This window comes from Nothoprocta perdicaria, unplaced genomic scaffold, assembly GCF_003342845.1.
Source record: "Nothoprocta perdicaria isolate Ctin4 unplaced genomic scaffold, notPer1 scaffold_189, whole genome shotgun sequence".
NCBI classification, from domain to species: Eukaryota; Metazoa; Chordata; class Aves; order Tinamiformes; family Tinamidae; genus Nothoprocta; species Nothoprocta perdicaria.
The window spans coordinates 44,516-64,470 of NW_020455082.1; the positions used below are offsets into that span (position 1 = coordinate 44,516).

General features: G+C 44.5%; 1 protein-coding gene across 4 annotated transcripts; it reads left to right on the forward strand.

Moving 5' to 3' along the window:
* Positions 1–1,613: 1,613 nt before the first annotated feature.
* Positions 1,614–18,329, forward strand: RABGEF1 (RAB guanine nucleotide exchange factor 1). Of its 4 annotated transcripts, XM_026037025.1 has the most exons (10): positions 1,614–1,643; positions 7,372–7,557; positions 9,366–9,532; positions 10,758–10,877; positions 12,993–13,159; positions 14,011–14,092; positions 14,363–14,495; positions 14,812–14,903; positions 15,320–15,576; positions 16,529–18,329. In XM_026037025.1, the coding sequence occupies exons 2-10, from the start codon at positions 7,379–7,381 to the stop codon at positions 16,925–16,927; spliced, it is 1,596 nt and encodes a 531-aa protein (XP_025892810.1). In that variant the 5' UTR covers positions 1,614–1,643; positions 7,372–7,378; the 3' UTR covers positions 16,928–18,329. The 4 variants fall into 4 exon arrangements, with proteins under 4 accessions (XP_025892810.1, XP_025892807.1, XP_025892809.1 ...); XM_026037022.1 differs by lacking the exon at positions 10,758–10,877 and having other exon boundaries at positions 12,990–13,159; XM_026037024.1 differs by lacking the exon at positions 10,758–10,877.
* The last annotated feature ends 1,626 nt before the right edge of the window (positions 18,330–19,955 follow it).

Genomic DNA, 19,955 nt, shown 5'->3' on the forward strand with positions numbered 1-19,955 from the left:
TTTGAGGGCTCTTATGTCACCACCTCTTGTGTGGGAGTGTCTTTTCTGCATGACAAGCACAGGAATTAATTTTAGCAGGCGACTGCCAGGCAGGGCAGACTGAAAAGCAAAGAAAAGATCATTTCTGAACCCATCACAATCTGTGGAACATGATGTTTCTTTCACTATCCTCATTTTAGCAGCTATGGATAGTCCATGAACCCTGCTAAGTACTGATTGGTATAACTGAGCCTTGGAGTTAATTGATGGTTTTAGTTATTTCTGGTTCCAATATTGACTAAGTTGTTCCTGCACAGCAGAGGGGACCTAGCATAGTTTTAAAAAATAAGCCATCATTTAAAAATTTACATCATTTAAAAAATAAGCCCTCTAGTTTTTCATTCACTTTCTGCAAATAAGCTATGTTACAGAGGATAATTACATTTTGTTATGTATTTCTGTATACAGGTCTCTTAACTGGAAACTGCTTTCCAGAACCGTTCTTAATCCTTTTACTTACACAAGTTTAGTGTATGTTTACCTATACTTTCACTGTGACTTTTATAAATGGATTTTATTTTGCTCGGTTATAAATTGTATGTCTCTATGCATTGTAACCCTTAATGCCTTTGAAAATCCACTCTGGAGGATAAGGATTGGAATTATCTCCAAATATGCTTATTTGACATAAACTGATGAGTGATATTTAATACTGTAGATACTGCAGCATTTTATTTCTTACTGCATTTGGCTTTTCGGTTCAGGTGAAATATATAATCTATGCATTTTTATTTAAACTATATAAACGACATATAAGTTTTGTGCTGTGAAAATATATTAAACTGCAGATTGCTGGAATCTGGCTGACGTGGTCTGCAGGTTTTATCTCCCCCTTCTCACCTTCTCTGTGAGCTGAGCTTATCTTGCGTGACTGGAAATGCCATTGCGGAGCCCAGGCCTCCCTCAGGCCCTTCCCTAAGGGCACCAAGCAGCAGCTCGTTCCGCAGCGCCCGCTTGGCGGGTGCCCCGTACGCAGCGTCCTCGGGGACCCTGGAGCGCCCCTGAGCCCCACAGCGGCCACTGCTCTTCCTGGAGGGAATTCCCCCCCCAGAAATGAATGAAAATACCGTTTTTATTGCCTTTGCTTTGCCTTCCTACAGTAACAGCTGCTTTCCAAGGCACATGCCCGCGGGAAGCCTGAATCCCTGTCAGGCTCTGCCCAGCGACAGGCAATTGGCCGCCGCGGGCTCGGGCCTGCTCGGCAGCCCCGCGGAAGGGCCTCGCTGTTTCTCCTCTTCGCCTTTTAACGGATTCGGTAGTTTTGGCCCTCGTTGTTTCTTCGCCTTTTAACGGATTCGGTAGTTTTCTTTAAGGCTCCTGGCCTGGCAGGCCAGCGAGCGGCCTTGGCCTCGCTGCAGAACCGGGGCTGCGTCACCAAGCGACCTAAAAAACCATAAAAATAAGCACAAAAATGGGGAGAAAAGAGCAGTTTCCTGCGTTATTTCAACCAAGCCGACCGCGACGCCGCCCGAGGCCCGACGCGCTCAGCGCACCCTCGCGGGCCCCGCCTCCCGGAAGTGACGCATGCGCCCTTCCGCCGCCGCGGAGGGCAGGGAGCGCCGGGCGCCGTGAGGAGCCGCGCGGGGCGGGAGGCGCCGCCGCCGGTGAGAGACGTCGGGGGGGAAAGGGGAGGGAAAGGAAGGGAAGGGGAAGGGAAGGGGAAGGGAAGGGGGTCCTCGGGTCCCGGTTGCCACCCCGGGACCTCCCTCGCTGGGGTCGCCCGGGCCCTGCCGGCCCCCCGGGTAGACCTGGTGTCTCCCGCGCGCTGCTTCGTTCTGTCCGTTACGAAGCCGCTGTCTGTCTGTGGCGGCCCCGACAGCGGCGCCCGGGTCCGGCCGCGGTGAGGTACCGAGAGCCCGTGCCGTCCCCGAGGGCGTTTAGGGACCGCCGATCCCTGGGGTGAAGCGGGGCGAGGGCCCTCCCGGAGCGGGGCTCTCGCTCCGGAGTCGCTGCCCTTGGGCACGGGCGACAGCAGAAACGCAGGAGCACGAAGCCGCAGGCACCCGTTCAGCAGAATAAGCTGTGGACGATCGCTGAGGTGCCCCACCATTCCGATAGTTCATCTATTTTTGCTTTAAATGCTGTCTAATCTATAGCAGCCTTTCCTTTGCCACTGTTTGCTCTCTGCCGCCGGAGTCTGCACGTTCGCTCCGTGTTGGTGAACTCCTTGAGACCCGAGCTGCCCTCGGGATGTCCCCTCTCACGGTGCGGGTGAATCCTGCTCAGACCCAGGCAGTGCCCAGGCAGGCGCGGAGCACGCGGGGTGTCTTGGAGCCGCCTTCTGAGGTTCTAGCAAATTTAGATTTAATCTGCACCCGAGTGGGCAAACCACGTGGTGGCTTGGCACATCGGCAAAGTATATTGCGTACAAAGCACCCAGTGGCGGGTGTTTTTCAAGATAATTTAGAAGTTTCAGATAATCAGAACCTCATTTCAACCTGAATTTCTGATCAAGCTCTAAAAAGCAGCCTTTTTTTTTTCTTTTAAGATATTTCATTTGGGATCAGAGATTTGAAGGTGCAATTAGAGTCTCATATAGATGCTGAGATATAGATGTTAATTCCTGAATACCTGTTAATGCACATGCTGCTCCTAACGGGACGGTCATTGCTCTGGGCAGCAGCTAACAGTTTGATGTGGACAAACATGAGTTCCCCATGAGTGGGGAGATCCTTGGAGCTTTCTCTCGAGCTGAAGTTGACCTCAAGCTCTCCGGGAAGGGTGTTGCAAAGTCGCTTGGCCCTTGGGCTCCGCGTGTTTAAACAGTGGCTGTAATTTCTTTGGTCGCTTGCAGTACAAAAGCTGTATGGGTGTCTTCAGGTGACTAAACCAACTGTGTCTGTCACCATGGTTAAAACCTTATTTTTTCTCAGGAACATTAGCCAACAAACTGCCCTGTGTATATGAGGAAGCAGTTGGTCTAGGTGAAACTCCTTAATTGGGAGGAAGAGGCACATGAAAATAGTTCAGGCTCGTGCAATCTATGCCACCAACATGGCTGTATTTCTGGGTCAGTCTTTACTAATTCTTACGCGTTTCATGGTGCTCGTGTTTTCTGCTCATGAGTCTCCCAGGCTGTGTCGCCCCACCCTTTCCTTTGGAGGAAATTACTGCTTGTTTAATTAGCGCTGTGTTAGTTACGTGCCCGAATGCCCAGGACTGCGTGTGAATCAGGGCTCTTCCGACACCTCTGTAGTGTGGAGACGCTCCGGACAGTGGTTGCTCTTCGGAAGCAGCACTTAGCTGATGGGAAGCTGCAGATGGGCTGTCCAGGTAATTCACAAGTCGATATTTGAGGCTGGGATTTGCTTGACAGATTCTCTCCTGCTTCAGATGCTGGTGATGATGTTTTCCACTGCTTATGCAAAGAGATGCTTTCCCTTGCTTTTAAAATAACACTATTCATCTCTTTGCAGAGGCTGTCACTTGGGATGCTGTAATAGACATTGGTGACTAGACGTGTTATTTAGGGACATCTTTCTGTAGGAAAAAGTTATAATTAAACCTAACCCCCTCATCCTCTCTTTCCCCTGCCCCTCCTCGGATTTGGTATGCTTCATAGTGGACACTCTCTGCCTTGTAAACTTATTTTCATTAACTAAAGCTATGTGTCTGCTGCAGAATAGCTTCAGGTGGGCCCTGGTCTCTAGAGCAGATGTGGGATTGGATGTGCTATCCAGCAATGTATAAAGCACAAAGCAGGAATTGCTGTTTTCAGGAATGCACATGGAAACTTCCCCGGTTTTTCTTGCTCTAAAATCCCATGCCTGGGGATCGCCGTCGGGGCAGACAACAAGGACGCTTGGTACCGTGTCACACGCTCCGAAAATGCCCTTTGGGAGCCCTTTGATGTTTTCTTACAGGAGGAATTCATACAGATTGTTCATTAAGTGTTAGGAAAATTTAAACTTCAAGAGTTAAACCATGTTCCCTTTGGGCCAGGGAAAAGCTGGTGGCAAGCATTGCTGCAAGTCGTGCTCAAAATTTGATTTAAAGAAGCAGCATAAAGTAAAATGGTGGTCAAAACAGAGCAGGAGGGTCTCCAAAGTCACAAGACAGGTTTTTTTTCAAGTCAGAAAGGTAGAAGGATGAAACATGCTACCCAGAAGTGAAAGGTAATTTTATATTTTCAAGCTAGCCTGCCTGTTTTGCTCTTAAATCTAAAAATAGGGAGACTTCACATGGGTTGATCAACTTTGGTACCAGTGTCGAAACTTCCTTTCAGAGCAGTCTTATGAAGCCACTGCTTTCATTTCCACTGTTACCATGCAGGACTCTGCAGAAACTGCTTTTTGTAGGCTACAGCGATTATAAACTGATTAACAGTTACAAGCCTGTAGGTTAGCTATAGGTTGGTAAGGGGTGGTGTGGGGGTTTTCCAGCTCGCTCTTCCATGTGCACATGACCCAGGCAATCCAACACTCCAGTAATTTGTGCATAAATGAGTATTTCATCTTTGTGGCCGCGGTGCAATCCGTTCTGACAATGAAGATGTCTGTTTGCTTGTTCTTTCCCAAGGAAGTAAAGAGATTGTGATTACTCCGAGCTAAAAAGAACAAGCAGGACAAGGCGGTGGTGTCTGAACCGCTTCTGAAACTTGTTTCACAAACTGAGCTCTCCCCGAAGCCAAAGCTGTACCTGGAGTCTTGCTAAACACTAATGTGTTATGAAACTTGCCTTCAGTTTAGCGTTGGAAAGAATGCATTGTGTAAGCAGCCCTGTCTGTGTGTACATTAAATCAGTCCCGTGGCAGATCCTGTTTTGATGCAAGGTGCCCCTCTTTCATGTTACATAAAAACTAGGAGGGCACTTGCTCTTCACTGTGGCTCTAGGAGCAATTTTAATGGGTTTACCACAAAGTTTTGCAGCTATTTTGTAATCTGTTTGGTGTGAAAATCTGCCCATATACTCAGTCTTTTGCTGTTGCCAGTGATGTAAAAGGTATGATTGTATAGGGGAGTATTTACTGCCCCTTCAGTGCCTGTTGGGGAATATTAACAAAAGTGGCCTAAGGATGTATGGAATTAAAATGAGAGGAGCGCAAGCTTTGGGGGGAACTTGAAAGCTGGTTTTGGTTGTTATGTAACTAACCTAGAAATCAAAACGTCACATGTAATCTTCAAGTGTCTGCAAAGTTCTGAGCTCTCTTATGCTGCGGCTCTAATTATGAAATAGCGCTGATTAGGAAGACTGCATCTTTAGTCTTATTGGCTTCCCTGGCTCTGTCAATGGGCAGCCAGGATGTCCGTGGCTGTCCTTGGGCCCCATGCAAGGACCTTTGGGGTCCTTGGTTTGGTCCATGTGGGAATGTGGGCACCCGGAGCGGGATCGAACTGCTGCTGCTGGGGCCTGGGGCCTGTCCTGGTGCTGTCCCGAAGCCTGTGGGATCTTATGCTGCGGGTTGTGCCCTGGGAAGGGCAAACCTGGCCGGGCCAAGCTCTGATCGAGTGTCCTTGCTCGTTTAGATGTCGCCTTCCTGCTTCCCAAGGGAAACTTGGGAAACTCCTTGGGAAACTCCTGACCCAGGCCAGCAGCTGAACCTGCACATCCTTGTTTCCAAATTACAGGGGCTTTATTGAGCACTTACCTTCAGTGGCGACCATTGCATCTCAGGGCAGAGGAGAACACACAAAAAGAAAAAGCTACTTCTCCCTTGGCTTTTCCAGTCCATAATATGATAATTTTCTATTCGTTTCCTTTTAGAACTTTGGAACTTGGAACTTTTCTTTTGTAATGGTGGTGTGTCTTTAAGTGAAAAATAAACTCCTCACTCTACTCTTAGTGCTCATGTGATTTCTTCATATTGATTCGGAGTGACCTTTCTCGTCCCTGAATGTGGAAGTGATGCAAGTGCAAGCTAAAACCCGGGAAGGGCAGCAAAGGAAACCGCTTGCTTTCTCCATAACTTGGGTCCACAGCTTTTCACAGCGTCCCCTTGAACCCTAGGATTAGTTCTAATGTACACACAGGATTACCAGAATGACAAAAATAATTGTGTTGCTAAAATATGAGTAAAGGTCCGTAGAGGTTTGTGCCCTGTGCACCAAGGCAGTGGAAGTGCAAGAGCACAACTGGCAGAGCGAGTGCAATAGGCTGCTAAGATTTCAGAAGGCAAGATGCTGATGCAGGATTTAAGCAAGTCGATGGGTTTCATCCTGCTCTGGTTTCTGCAAGATCCCCCGTGTCCTCAGCTGCTGCTGGGTGCAGAACCCGAGCTGGTGAAACGGGTCTGCAGGCTCCAGCTACAGAGCTCTTGTAACTTCTTCCATCATAGTGGGTGATTTTTTAATGGCTTTAATTGCTTTGTACGGGCACCTGTAATACAAGTCTGTAGCAAATGTGTTGTCTGGCTTGCTTTTCTTTGGCCTGCAGGAGCAGAAGTGCATTAAGGACTGCCAGGCTCTGTGATGCTCCTGTGGGAAGGAGGAAGGGTGATGTATTCAGCTGCTCTTGGTTGTACGAATTAGAAACTTGAGTCTTTACAAATTAAGTTATTAAGAGACTCACTCCCTTAAATACAGGTCTCTATAGTGAAACTCTTTTTAGATTATTTTTTGAAACTCGTTACTGACCTAAGAGGAAGCAGTGGGTCCTCATCTTTAATAGTTTGGGTTCAAAAATCTTCCATTTTTTCCTGTTAGAGGAGAGAGATCCTAGGGAAACCTTTGGTGACAAATGCAAGAGCAGGTCTGTGAACTGCTTGGGGTCATGCAGCTTATGCAGAGCTTTCCCTTTGTGATTCCCATGAGGGAAAAGGGCTCAGACTTGGCAGCCAAGGCCCGTCTTCCAGGTTTGTGTCAGGCACGCCAGTTTTGTGATCCCAATGCCAGTGTTTTAGTATGAAGGTCTTAAACTTGCTGTGGCCAAGGACGTTGTGCTGCTTTTATCCTAAAATGAACCCAGCGTTTAGGATTGGAAAGAAGCAGCTGAAATGCCCTTGGAAGGAGCTGGCATGTGGGATGGCCACTGCCAAGTGGAAAAACAGAAAAGAGAGGGAAACAACGCTGGGATTGCTGGAAGAGGAGACTGCTTGGGGACAGTCCGGGCTTGGGGAGCACTTTGGTTGCCTCTCACTATAGCAGCTGCCTGTGTCTGCCTGCAGGTCAGAGCTCTGCAAACGTATGGGAACACTGCCTGTGCCTTTGGGTGCCGTTTGCTTATGCAACGGAGCCCTTCCTCCTCTGGATTTTATTTTGTTACTATAGAAGCAGCCAATAATCAAAGCAGGCGGATTGTGTCAAAAAGACAAGCCAGCAGAAGGAAGCCTCGCAAGCAACCGAGCATCGAGTTTGTCTTTTAACCCTTTTCTCCTTTTTTTTTCCTTTCAAACAGGTAGAAAATGAGCTTGAAGTCTGAACGCCGAGGAATCCATGTGGATCAGTCGGAGCTGTTGTGCAAGAAGGGCTGTGGTTACTATGGCAATCCTGCCTGGCAGGGGTTTTGCTCCAAGTGCTGGAGAGAGGAATATCACAAGGCCAGGCAGAAGCAGATCCAAGAGGACTGGGAGCTGGCGGAGCGGTAAAGAGGCCTCTTTATTCCCTCATCCCTTGCAATAGGGTGACTTCCCTAAACACTCTTCTTTTCTCCTCGTTTTAAGATGTACTTGGCCTAGCTCAGTTTCCTCGTAAATTCTCAAATGTGACCTTTGCAGCAGGAGTTAAAGTCTTCATTTCAATGCAAAGCTGAATATTTGTGGCGTTCTGATTTAAGGGGTTTTCTAAAGAAAGGCTGTGAAGTTACAGGTGTAAACAAGAAAAATGCTCCAACATCCCCCCCAAACGAATACTTTGACCTAAATTGTGTACTGAAATCTGCGATTTTAACTAGCAGTTGGAAGGGTGAGAATGACAGTTTTGATTAAAACAACCCTGCCTCTGGAGACGGTGGTTACTGCCTTGAATGTAGCCAGCAAAACGGGTTAACATTTCAGCTACTCCTTGAAAAAATGTTTTTATCTTGTTTGTGATCAGGTCAACTGCAAGGAAAGCCCAGAGGAACCAAATCTTTTCAGCATTTTATTTTTTTAAGCAAACTTTTATTGCAAAACAGGCTAGTTTTTTTTGTGTGCCCAAGGATTGACCTGGAAAATTGAGGTTAAAGGGTATCTATGAGTGAGGAAATGAGCTGCTTTTCTTTTGGATTTGGGTGGAAAATAAAAGCATTATCGCTTGCCTAGGAAAGCACGGAATATCCTTTGAATATGGTGCCCCTTCTTGTCACTTGCAGAAGTAAATTACCTGACAGCCTCCTGAAAGCGAGCTGTGTTAATTAAGACTATACGAACTTTTGAGGTGGGCGAGCGTGGAGCCACGTTGACTTCATGACCGTGTGTGCTGGTTGCCTGGCAGTTGAGTGGAGCTGCCTCAGACTTCGGGGTCATGTTGGCACAGAGCCTCTGCACACCCTCGCCTTAATATATCAGTTGTCCAGAACTTTATCTAGGAAAAAACACCAGTGCCTGGGAAGCATTATCTGCTCTTGAACCTGGGGCCTTTTCGTCGAACTTGAGTTACTCAGTGATAAGTTAACCAAGAGCATTTGAGAAAAAAGACCTAAGGGCAGTGTCTACCCTCGCCTGCTTCTAGAAGGTCCCATCTGTGGAAGCTTTTTGAACTGGAGTCCAGACTGGTGATTGTTTCTAAGCCCTAAGTTATTTGTTACCTAATTAGTCTCCTCTTCCTTAGTCCATCCTGGCTGGATGAGTGTTTGAAGAAAGTTACTTGACTCTTAACCCTCTTGGGAAGAAATATAATCCAACCCATTTTAATTCTCTTGCTTAAGAAGAAAAGTAGCCTTTGAAGGGTTAGTGTGTTTTTCTCCTGCAGAGAAGAAGTTTGAAGGTTGCAAAAACATTTCTGGGTAGAAAGAGATTGTGTGTTGGGTGACAAAGACATCTCAAAAGCCCAAGTGTTTCTGATGATATATGCAGTGAAACCCTGGATGGGAGCAGGAGTGCAGAGTGACAGCGTGCACCGATGGAAATATTCCTGTTCTTTCTCTTCCTCCACTCCCAGTGATCTTCTCCCTCCCCTCCAACTTTGTGAAGATAAGATCTAAGGTCACGACATGAGAGGAAGGTGACAATGATGACATTTCAGTCTGCTTCCTCGTGACATTTCCGCCTGATTCTCTCTGGCCACCTTAAGCCTTGCCTCACTTTCACTGTAGCAATGGGGGAAGAAGGGAGGTGAGATGTGTGATAAGCAGCTGAAGGTGAAGGTGGGCATAGAGATTTGACATGCCCGAGAGGGATTTATTGCCGAGGAAACTAGCTTATTGGTGCTGGTTTTAACCACTTAAATTAGACCTACATCTTTCTAATACAGGCTCCAACGTGAGGAGGAAGAAGCATATGCCAGCAGCCAGAGTACCCAAGGGGCGCAGTCACTGACCTTTTCCAAATTTGAAGAAAAGAAAACCAATGAAAAGACTCGAAAGGTGACTACTGTGAAGAAGTTCTTCACTGCCTCTTCCAGAGCAGGAGCTAAAAAGGGTAACTTTTCCTTTGTTTTTTAATGGTTCTGTACAACACGTTCAGTTAGAAGTATTTTTTTGACAATACTGGGTGGGCTTATAGCACTGCTTGCATTGCCCCAGACCTACATATGTCACTGCTTAAAAACTATGAAAATTGCTTTGAATTTGATCTTTAAAAAGTGTTTTAGCAGTCATTTTTCCTGTGCATGTCTAAAACATGACTGCCTGCGGAATTTTTAGTGGGTTCTGAATTCGACACATAATTCATAAATAATTCTGTCAGTTTTATGGTTGTGTCTTGAATTTATATAACTGACGAGAACAGTCTAGAAATAATTCTCCTTCACAAACACTGCTTCCCGTTCTCTGCAGCTGGGAGGGTGAAACAGAATTGAAAAAAAACTTAGGTTACAGGAGCAAAAAGCAATGTTTGTGTGTGTGTGATTTCATTTTGGCTTATTTAGGAGGAAGATTTTCAGAATTTTGAATATGTCTTGCCATACAGCTACAGAAATCACCTCCTCTTCCCATATAAAGTATTTTAGAGAGAGATTCCTAGATATAGGGGTTTTTTTTATCTGCAGAATTTGTGGTTTGTTACTTACATAGTGAAGCTTTCAGAGAGAGGATGCTACTGAAAACACACAGAAATGTGAACTTTTTGGTGACTAATTTTTAAGTAGAGTGGTGGTGCTACCGCAGTATAACATGTCAAGCAACTTTAGTAAGAAAATTGGAATGTCTAAGCAGGGTACCTAAGAATGACAATAAATGTGTAAGGAAACTGCAGTGTTACCGTCAGGTAGAAAGCAGCATGTGGGTTGAATGTAAAGTTTGTTGGCTGAACAGTTTTATTCTAGAGCGTGTGTGCATGGAAAGTGTGATTAATGGCACTGATGCCTTTGCATGGCAGTAGCTTCCATAGGTTGCTTGCTTTGACTTGGGCACGAGTGATCAGATGCTTGACTCTCGAGGAGGAATTGCAGAGGCAAAAGCAAAATCAATGTCCTTAACCTTATGGACCACTCATTTCTTTGGGAAATTGTAAATATACGTGGATTTTACCTTAGCAGTTGCCATGGTTCAGGAGCACCAGCTGGCTAAGGAGGCGTTTTGTGATGTATTAGTATTTTTTTTTCCATTCATTCTTCTCCCCTTCCATGTTTTGTTTTGTTTTGTGCTGTTCACTGTCTCACGTGCTCCTACTTTTGGTGTCTCGCTTGCTTTTGCATTTATTTCAGCAGCTCAAGAGAAAACCATAAAGCAAGGACAGCTTGGGAGGGAGCGAAATGCTGATAACATTCTCAGGGACTTGAAGGAAATTTTTACTCCCTCCTGGGAAGTGGCTTCCCCTTCTGAAGGTAATGCAGCACAGCTCGAGCAAGCCGGCTGCCTGCTTTTAGTAAGCTTACTTAGTTGGGCTTTGCAAAACTAGGCTTGTGCCAGTAATAACCTACGCTGTCATATATGAGTGTGACAGAAAAGCAAATCCAGCACTCTGACTGAACTTGAACCTCTAAACTAATTCTGTACTTCTTAGTGTGGGGAGTACAGGAATAAAATGGATGATGCCTTGAGCTCTGCCTTAGTTTGTCACCTGAAGGAATACGCAGTTTCCAGGTGGCCGTTAGAAATCTCATTCTACGTTGAAACTATTTCACTTTCATAGTTTGAACTTCAAGAACACTTGACCAACACTACTACCAAATATCTAAAGATCTTTTAATATCTTAGTCAAGAAGACAATTTTATATTGAGAGAAAAGGGCCATTGCGGTTTAACTTAAACCAAAAAGGTACCAGAACCCGTGATGTGAACAGGCTTAGGATCTTACCTTTGCTTCCCCGGCGTTTTGACAAGTTCTGCCAACTAAAGAAAATACAAGATGTAGAGTGTCTTTATTCTGCCAATTATTTATATACAGGTGAATGGCTGTGTGCAATAGAGCTAATGACAACGCTGTTTTCATGTTCTTTACGTTAACTAAAGTCTGCTGTCCTGGCACAACCAGAGTACAATCACTGGAGTGCTAACATTCCCCTGTGACATCTAGAACCTCCATACAAAGCCTCAAGATAGATTTTAATATAAAGAAAATGTTCCCTCACAGCAAAAGCTGATCCTGGCTTCCCCTGCTGCTTGTTTTGGCTTTTCTCTTCTGCTAGATCCTCTCTCACTTGTTCAACAGGATTTCCTTTTCCATAATCACTTTTTTGTAGGTGACAACTGACTTGGTTGTTTTGGGACACATGATGCAACCGAAAGTATTTTGTTGCTGGAACTGCCTGTGTTTCTGTAGGCCTCAGTAATCAGTGCATGTTGTGCAGATAAAACCCTCCTCAAATCCAAATTAGGCATACAAGCTTAATGATACTAATCCCATTGAAATGTATAATTTTTTAGTTTGTAGCTCTGCATGTATGTTTGCTAAAGCAAGTTTTGTGCTGTGTGTTAGTGTCTTCGTATTGGAAGATACACTTGTATCTTTTTGATTATGAATATTTTTGTGTCTTCTGTCTCTTTGCTGCTTACTTTTCATCATGCTCATGTACCTCATCTCTGTTCAATCCCTCCTTTTGAGCAGTGTTGGCTGGCAAGCTTAAAGGTGGGTGAGCTAAACTTGGATAGCAAAGATTGCAGACCTGTACACTGGGCTTGCGGCGATTGCCATTCCCGAAAACCAAATGTGCTTGTGTGGAATCCCCATGGTTTGAGCTCCATGAACATCCATCCATGTGTGCAGCCTGTGTCCCTGCCTTGCTCTCAAGTGCCAGGTGGATTCTTCCTTGAACAGATGATGCTTCTGCTCTGCAAACACGAGAGGCCGAGCTCTCGTTTACACTGCGTGTGATTCCAAACCGGGGCTGCTCTGTGAGCACCAGCCTTGGGCTCCCATTCCCAGGCTGCTCCCGGCGTTCCCGTGATCTGGCCATAAACCAGCCCAGGGAGCTGCTCCTGCTGAAAAATAACCCTGTGAGAAAGACTTGCTCCTGCCTAGGACTGGCCCGAGCTGCTTCTCCCTGAGCTGGTTCATCAGCAGTTGAATGATCCCTCGTGTTGGTGCAGCTGAAGGAGCAGGAATGTAAAGGGGAGGGAGGGTGGGAGCGGGACCACTCCGTTAGCTGAAGCAGCGCTGGAATCGCCCCTCGAAGCCTTGATCTCCTAGGCAGGGATCTTACATGCGAGTGAAAATGCAAGAAACTTGAAAGCAACCCCACGTTATGGTGATTTGCTACCATCAAAAGGCCATTAGTGTAAATGGGTGTCTGGCTATAAATGTTTCACTCTGGAATATTCCGTTTCCTCCAGTTATATTTAATAATATTCAGCATTTCACATTAAGCCCTTTCTTTGGATAAATAGAACGCTTATTCGTCTGTGAAGCTGGAAAAAACTCTGAAATTCACATGAAACACTTTCTGAATTCACACATTGAGGACAAAAGTTAATCTACTGTGTCAAATTTTTCCCAGCAGAGCTCCAGGAAACGAAGACTCCCAGCCCTTCTATAAACAGGCAGGCCAGCATTGAGACAGACCGAGTATCCAAGGAATTCATAGAATTTCTCAAGACATATCAAAAACCCGGACAGGATATCTATAAACAGTGTAAATTATTTTTGGACACAATGAATCATAAAAGGGTAAGTGTGTCCCCCCCGCCTTCCTCCTCCTCCAAAAAATGATGCTTCTTCATTCTCCATAAAAACTATATTGTCCTGCTTGAAATATTAACGTGCCTGTAGTGCCACCTGCAGGGATCCGACAGGATTCGGTACTCGGATCCTCTCCTGTTTCCTGCCTTTCCTATTTAGCTTGTAATTATTCAAATGGGATCCTCAATTTTAACTGGAAATTAAAAGATGTTCTCATAGAACCGTATGTGCTTTGAAAGCATCTGGAAGTACCTTTTTAGAATCAATTCACTTTGAACATCAAATTTGTGGTGATTGTGGAGCTGGGTTGTTATAAACACTACAAGTGTTTTTGTCTACCTTAATCAGAGAGAAGTCCTTCTCAAAACTTAATATACTACTGCAAATTAACCAAGTCCAAAATGCAGCACTGCCATCAGAGACTTTATGTTGAGAGACTGGCTTGTTTTTGGCCAATGGAAATTCAGCAAAATTAGTATTAACTCTGTATTAGTATGAACTCTGTATTAGTATAAACTCTGTGAGCCTCTGTGTTCTTCAGCAGGTCAATTGGTTAATGCCTAAAAGGCAGTGTTATTTCACAAATAACATTGTGAATATATTTCACAGTAGCATTGTCATTGGAGCTAGTATATTAAAGAACTAGTATGTCTTGATTTCTCATATTCTGAATATAATTTAGCCCATGTAAACATTTCTGAGGATTTTTTTTTTTTTTTTTTTTTTTTATTCTCAGACTATTACTGCAGCTGGACACTTTCCACTTTCCATAAAGGAACATTAGAGGCATCATTATCACTTCTTCTGTACGTGCAAACTTTGTCAATTTTCTGTTGCAGGATTTAAGTATTGAGGAACAATCTGAATGTGCCCAAGACTTCTACCAAAACGTAGCAGAGAAATTGCAGACCCGTTGGAAAGGTATTGTGTTCTTGCCCTTCCTATCTTCCTGCTGAAAAGTGACATTTTGAGGCTAAAGCCACATGCATCTTCAAGCCAAAACAAAGTGCTTCCTAACCACCTCTTAAGAAAGGCTGTTAACAACTTTCAGTGTCACAATTAGAGCTACTGACTTGTTACTACAACTCAGAGTATGGAATCTTCAATATGCAATCTTTGTTTGCTATATTGGATACACTATACTGTGCATGTGGAGCTACTCTATTGCGTTGTGGTGTTTGTACCTTTCAGTGCCCCCAGAAAAGGTTGAGAAGGCAATGGATCAGATTGAAAGGTACATCATGACTCGCCAGTATAAATATGTCTTTTGTCCTGAAACAACCGATGATGAGAAGAAGGATCTTGCTGTCCAAAAGAGAATCAGGTGAGCGTTTACACCAAAGTGAGCTGAGTGGGCCACGGTGCTTTCAGTGTAATTCAGAATAATGAAAGCTACTATAATAGAAAAAATATTGGTGTGCTTTTGCTAAATTATGTTAAAAAAGATTTTTTTAAAAAAGGAATGGAATAACTCAGTGGAACAAGTGGATTCATAACTGGATTAGGGCTTTGTTTAAATACAGTAGCCTTCATGCATTTTTTTAATTCAAGAAGCAACTGGTTTCAAACACCTGAATGTTACTGGCACTGAACATTTAACTTCTTTTTTCTCTTTTTTTCTTCCCTATCTCTCATCTTAGGGCTTTGCACTGGGTCACTCCACAGATGTTGTGTGTTCCTGTCAATGAAGAAATTCCAGAAGTCTCAGATATGGTTGTAAAAGCAATTACAGGTTTGTGAACTGAGAAGGATTTTTTTTTTTTTTGTCATTCTGTTTTAGGAATTTTTGTTTGGTTGTTGTTAGAAGTTTACATCCTTAAATTTCAAAACTCTTGCTAATTGAGACTGTTTTCTGCTGTAATGAGAAAAGGAGTCCAGGTTTCTGGATTTGCAGTAGCCTGTGCATTGTTGGGCTAGTTAATCTATGAAACAGGAATGGTTTTCTTACAACAGGAGTGTTCAGACTGACATCATCTATTTAAGATGTTTGGACTGTACCAACAGAAGGTTGGATAAATGGGTGTTTTCATGGAATATTGAGTACTGTGGAGAACTAGTGCAACTTCAGCATTGTGGAGTAAATGTCCTACTCGTTTAAGTGCATGATTAGTGTGATTTTAATTATCTGAGGACCTTTTTATCTTGCAGATATTATTGAAATGGATTCAAAGCGTGTCCCTCGTGAGAAATTAGCATGCATCACCAAGTGCAGCAAGCACATATTTAATGCTATTAAAATCACAAAAAATGAACCTGCTTCTGCTGATGATTTCCTTCCAACACTCATATACATTGTTTTGAAGGGAAACCCACCCCGCCTGCAGTCCAACATCCAGTATATAACACGCTTCTGTAATCCAAGCAGGTTAATGACAGGAGAAGATGGCTACTATTTTACTAATCTGGTAAGTGTGGGGATAGTATTGATTAATCTTGATTATACAAGATCGCCTTCTTTTTGAATGGGGAGGAACTCTTGGTAAAGGAAAATACATCATAAAATTGTAGAAGGAAAATAAAAGCTGCTCGTGAAAGAGTGTCCCAGGTCACTTAGGGTGCAGCAAGCTCTCCTCCTTTATGTGTTTTCTGTCTTCCACCTCTGCTTTTCCAACCAGAACCTCTGCTTTGCCTTCTTTGTAGTATGAGGTACAGTAAAGAAGCCCTTGACTGCTAAGACTTGAGCACATGTTTATTCTGTAGGAGAAAAATTGTACTTGCTATTGCTAAATCCTGTGGGCTTGGGCAGGGCAGATGTTTACACGTGCAAAGTTCACCATTTAAGCCCATAGGAGTTTATGAGAGACTGCAGGCCATTAATGTATAGAAGTAAATAGGCTTTTTAAAGCTTCTGTAGTAAGCACTTAAATACGTGCTTGTCTCTTGGAAAGAATTATGAACTTGGCCCCTCTGCAGCTCATCTTAAAGCATTTTTTTTAGAAAAATGTGTAGCTGAATTGAATAATTGTAATATTACTTTCGATAGGACAAGAGCATCCTCAAGGTGAGATGGGCATCTCTGCATTCCTTCCTGCAGAAGGATGAGCAGAAAGTTCTTTTTGGTCACTCATCTCCCAAATGCAGCAACCCCAACGTTTGTAACCCAAGTTAGTCCAGGTAGTCTGTGTTCAGGTGCAATAGTATCTTCCTGTTTTGTGCTCTGAATTTTTGACCACTTTGAACTTCGGGGAGAGAGAGAGAGATGTGAACTCTGCTGCAGCTGGCTGCCCGAGAAGGTCTTTAGGAAGTGATTTGAGGTGATAAATAAAATAATACATTGGTGGTTCAACTGCAAGATAGAAAAGTAGCACGCAAGTTCCAATTTATAGCTCGTAGTGATACTCTCTGTTCTGTTCATAGTGCTGCGCTGTGGCCTTCATTGAAAAGCTGGATGCTCAGTCCTTAAATCTGAGCCAAGAGGATTTTGATCGTTACATGTCTGGCCAGACGTCTCCGAAGAAGCAAGAATCGGAGAGCTGGTCGCCTGATACGTGCCTGGGTGTTAAGCAAATGTATAAAAACTTAGATCTCCTGTCTCAGTTGAACGAGAGACAAGAAAGAATTGTCAGTGAAGCCAAAAAGCTTGAGAAAGACCTGATAGATTGGACTGATGGAATTACAAAGGAGGTCCAAGATATTGTTGAGAAATACCCATTAGAAATAAAACCAAAAAGCCAAGCCTTAGCAGCTATTGACTCTGAGAATGTGGAGAATGACAAGCTGCCCCCACCGCTGCAGCCTCAAGTGTATGCAGGATAAATAGCAGTGTTAACCTGGAAAGGCATCCTTACCCTCACCTAGTACTATCTGCTACTTGGAAAGGGAAGTAAATTCAAGGGTAAAAATGAAATGAGTTTAAATCAGTACATTTTTAAAGGTACCTTTTTTTTTTGTTAAGTGTAATAAATTGTATTTATTTTAGTCAAAGTAGATTTCTATTAGGTTTTTGTGAGTTTTTGAACTGAACTAAAATTTTCTACACAAACCAGTGTAATTTTTAAGCAACACTAGTTCCATTGCCATCTTTTTTCCTGAAAGCTTCCTTCTAAGCATGCACTTACATTTTTAATAATTAGTTTAACATGAGAAAATTTCGAGTTCTGGCAGAAACTCGAAAGGTACCAATGGTAGTCGAAATTTATTCTGTAGCTGTAAAAATGAAATATATATTGTAAAATATGTAAAATTGTAAATAGATTTAAAGTCTGACGTTTCAACTGTGCATGACATCTTGTGTATTAGTGAAAATGATATGGGAAAGTGTTCATGATAGCACCTTTCAGCTGAATCCTTTTGCAGTATAAAGGCAAGCACACTGTTACTGTTTCAATAAGCTATGTGGTATAAATGATGAATTGCAGTCAGAGAGGATATGCTTGTAATGATTTGAAAATTTCACGTTGATTGTCTTTGAATTTAATCCTTATAAAAAGGAAACATTACCCAAAATATGTTATTTCTTCATATGAGCATTGATTCTGCTTTGTCAGTCCACCTGATAACCGTGAGTGCTGATATTGCTTCTGTTGAAGAGAATGTTAAGCCAGGCTCGGAACAAGAAGTGAGGGGAGAGGAACAGTGTGAGAGTTGGGTAAAAAGTGGCTTCTTTTGTCCACCGGTGGGCTAGGTGATGGCTTTTTTGGGACAATCCTGGTAGATTAGTAAGTTCATACAATTAAAGGCTGCTTTTTAGTGGGAGCATGAGCCATTGCTCCAAACAGGAAGGTGTATTTTAATATCATAAAAATGTGACTCTCTTCATCTTCGGTGAGCTTTAGCGGAGGAAGTTACCTTGCCAAGTACTGAGCAGCAAGGTAAATACTGCTTTACGTCACTAAAACTTTTTCTCAGCATATGGTGTGTTTGAAACTGAGAGCAATAGCTCACTCTGCAAAAAGCAACCTCTTGCAATAGAACTATTTTTTTATGCCAGTGAAACATTTTATATATCATTTTAAATCTCTTCCAGTTAATTTAGTGTGCCAGGTCTTTTTTATATACCTAACATCATCTAAACATCTAACATCGTCTAAAAATACTTAGCTGAAACAACTCTAAAGCAATGTTAAGTTCTTAACATCAGGAGGAAAACACCTACCTCTCTACTATGTTCCACTGCTTTAAAAACACTGATATTTACATTTGTACTGCAATAATTTCAGACCAAAACTGTGATTTGTCCCTTCTGTCAAGTATATTTAGCCTCATGAACTATGCACTCCTAGTGTTTTGGAAATACCTGGTTACCACTGAGGTGAAGAAATGAATTAATCAGCTGATGACGGGATATTAGATTTAGTAAATCCACATAGTACTGCTCCCAGACTGTTTAAGATCTGACTTGTGCTTGTGGTAAATAATACTGCGAAGTCTTTATTTTCTCTACAAATGCTAGGTGCTAATTCTGATATCCAGGTACACAGGTTTTCTTGAAAACAAAAACTTTTAGGTATTGTGTAAGTTGCCATGATTAAATAAAATTGTGTATGGTGTGCCCTTGCTAACGACTTCCTAGAAATCATATCACTGGTTTTGTTGTGCTGTTAATGATTAAGATGAACCTAATTATGCCTGACCCTGCATTCTGTGTGTTTAGGGAGAAAGAAATCTTAATCATTCAGGTGAAGGCCTGAGTAACAGATTTTCTCTTCAGAAAAGATGATTGTAGTGGTTAAGCGCTGGAGGAAAAGGGCAGGCTCGTCCCCTTATTACTGCCGTGTATCTCCCTCACGTGCCAACTTGTTGTCAAGCCCCTGAAGTGGACGTTTTGGCAGGCAAATTCTGGGACTGGCAGGAGGGCAGGTAAGGTGGATTTCCGCATCCTTCTACAAGTCAGCAAAGCAGGAGGAGAGCGACGTGCTTGTGGGGGCAGCCGAGCGGGGTCGATAGTTGGGCACGGAGGCCCCGCGGCGCCCCAGGAGAGCCCAAGGCCCCTCACAGCCCGGGAGACGCAGGAAAGGCCCCATTGCCCCCTGCGCGAGGCCCGGTGCACACAGGGGCCCTGAGGGGCCGCACAAAGGTTGGCCGGGCCTTCCATTGCCAAGGCGGATGGAGGCCGCCCTAGGGAGGCCGCGCGAAAGACTGTGGGGCTCCAAGCTCCATTGCAGTTGGAGGTCCAGGGAGGATGCACAAAGACCTGTAGCGCCCTCCAAGGCAAGTGCTCACGGAGGCCCTGGGAGGCCACACCAAAGCCCACAGGGCCCTGTGTACACAGGCTAGGGGAGGCTGCACAACTGCCCGGAGAGCCCTCGGAAACAAGTGCACATGGAGGCTTGGGGAGGCCACATGAAAGCCTGGAGGGCCCCTGGGGCCATGTGTGCGTGGAGGCCCAGGGAGGACACATGAAAGCCCATACAGCACCCAGGACCCAATGTGAACGAGGGCCGGGGGACTCTGCATGAACACCTTTGGAGGCCGCTCCGTCCACTGCACACGCAGGCTGCACAGAAGCCCAGAGTGCCCCGATGTGCCAACACAACAGGAGACCCAGGGAGCTACACAAAATCCCAGAGAGACCCCGACACCAGTGGGCACGGAGGCCTGGGGAGGTCACACAAAAGCCCTTAGAGCCTTTTGTCTCCAGTGCATACGCAGGCTGCACGAAAGACCATAGGGATCTAGGGCACACGGAGGCCCGTGGAGGCTGCACAAACGCCCGGAGGGCCCTGCCGGAGCAGCACACGCGAAGGCCAGGGGAGGCTGCAAAGAAGCCCTTAGGGCCCCGGCCCCGTGGGCACGGAGGCCCGGGGGAGCGGCACAAACACCGCTAGGGCCCCCGGCCCCGAGC

What these genes read in the sequence shown, in the direction of transcription:
- RABGEF1 (XM_026037025.1), top strand. Translation starts at nt 7,379, where the DNA reads ATGAGCTTGAAGTCTGAACGCCGAGGAATCCATGTGGATCAGTCGGAG. An exon ending in ACACAATGAATCATAAAAGG is followed by an intron (nt 13,160 to 14,010) that starts GTAAGTGTGTCC and finishes TTTCTGTTGCAG; the next exon opens with GATTTAAGTATTGAGGAACA. An exon ending in GCTGTCCAAAAGAGAATCAG is followed by an intron (nt 14,496 to 14,811) that starts GTGAGCGTTTAC and finishes CTCTCATCTTAG; the next exon opens with GGCTTTGCACTGGGTCACTC.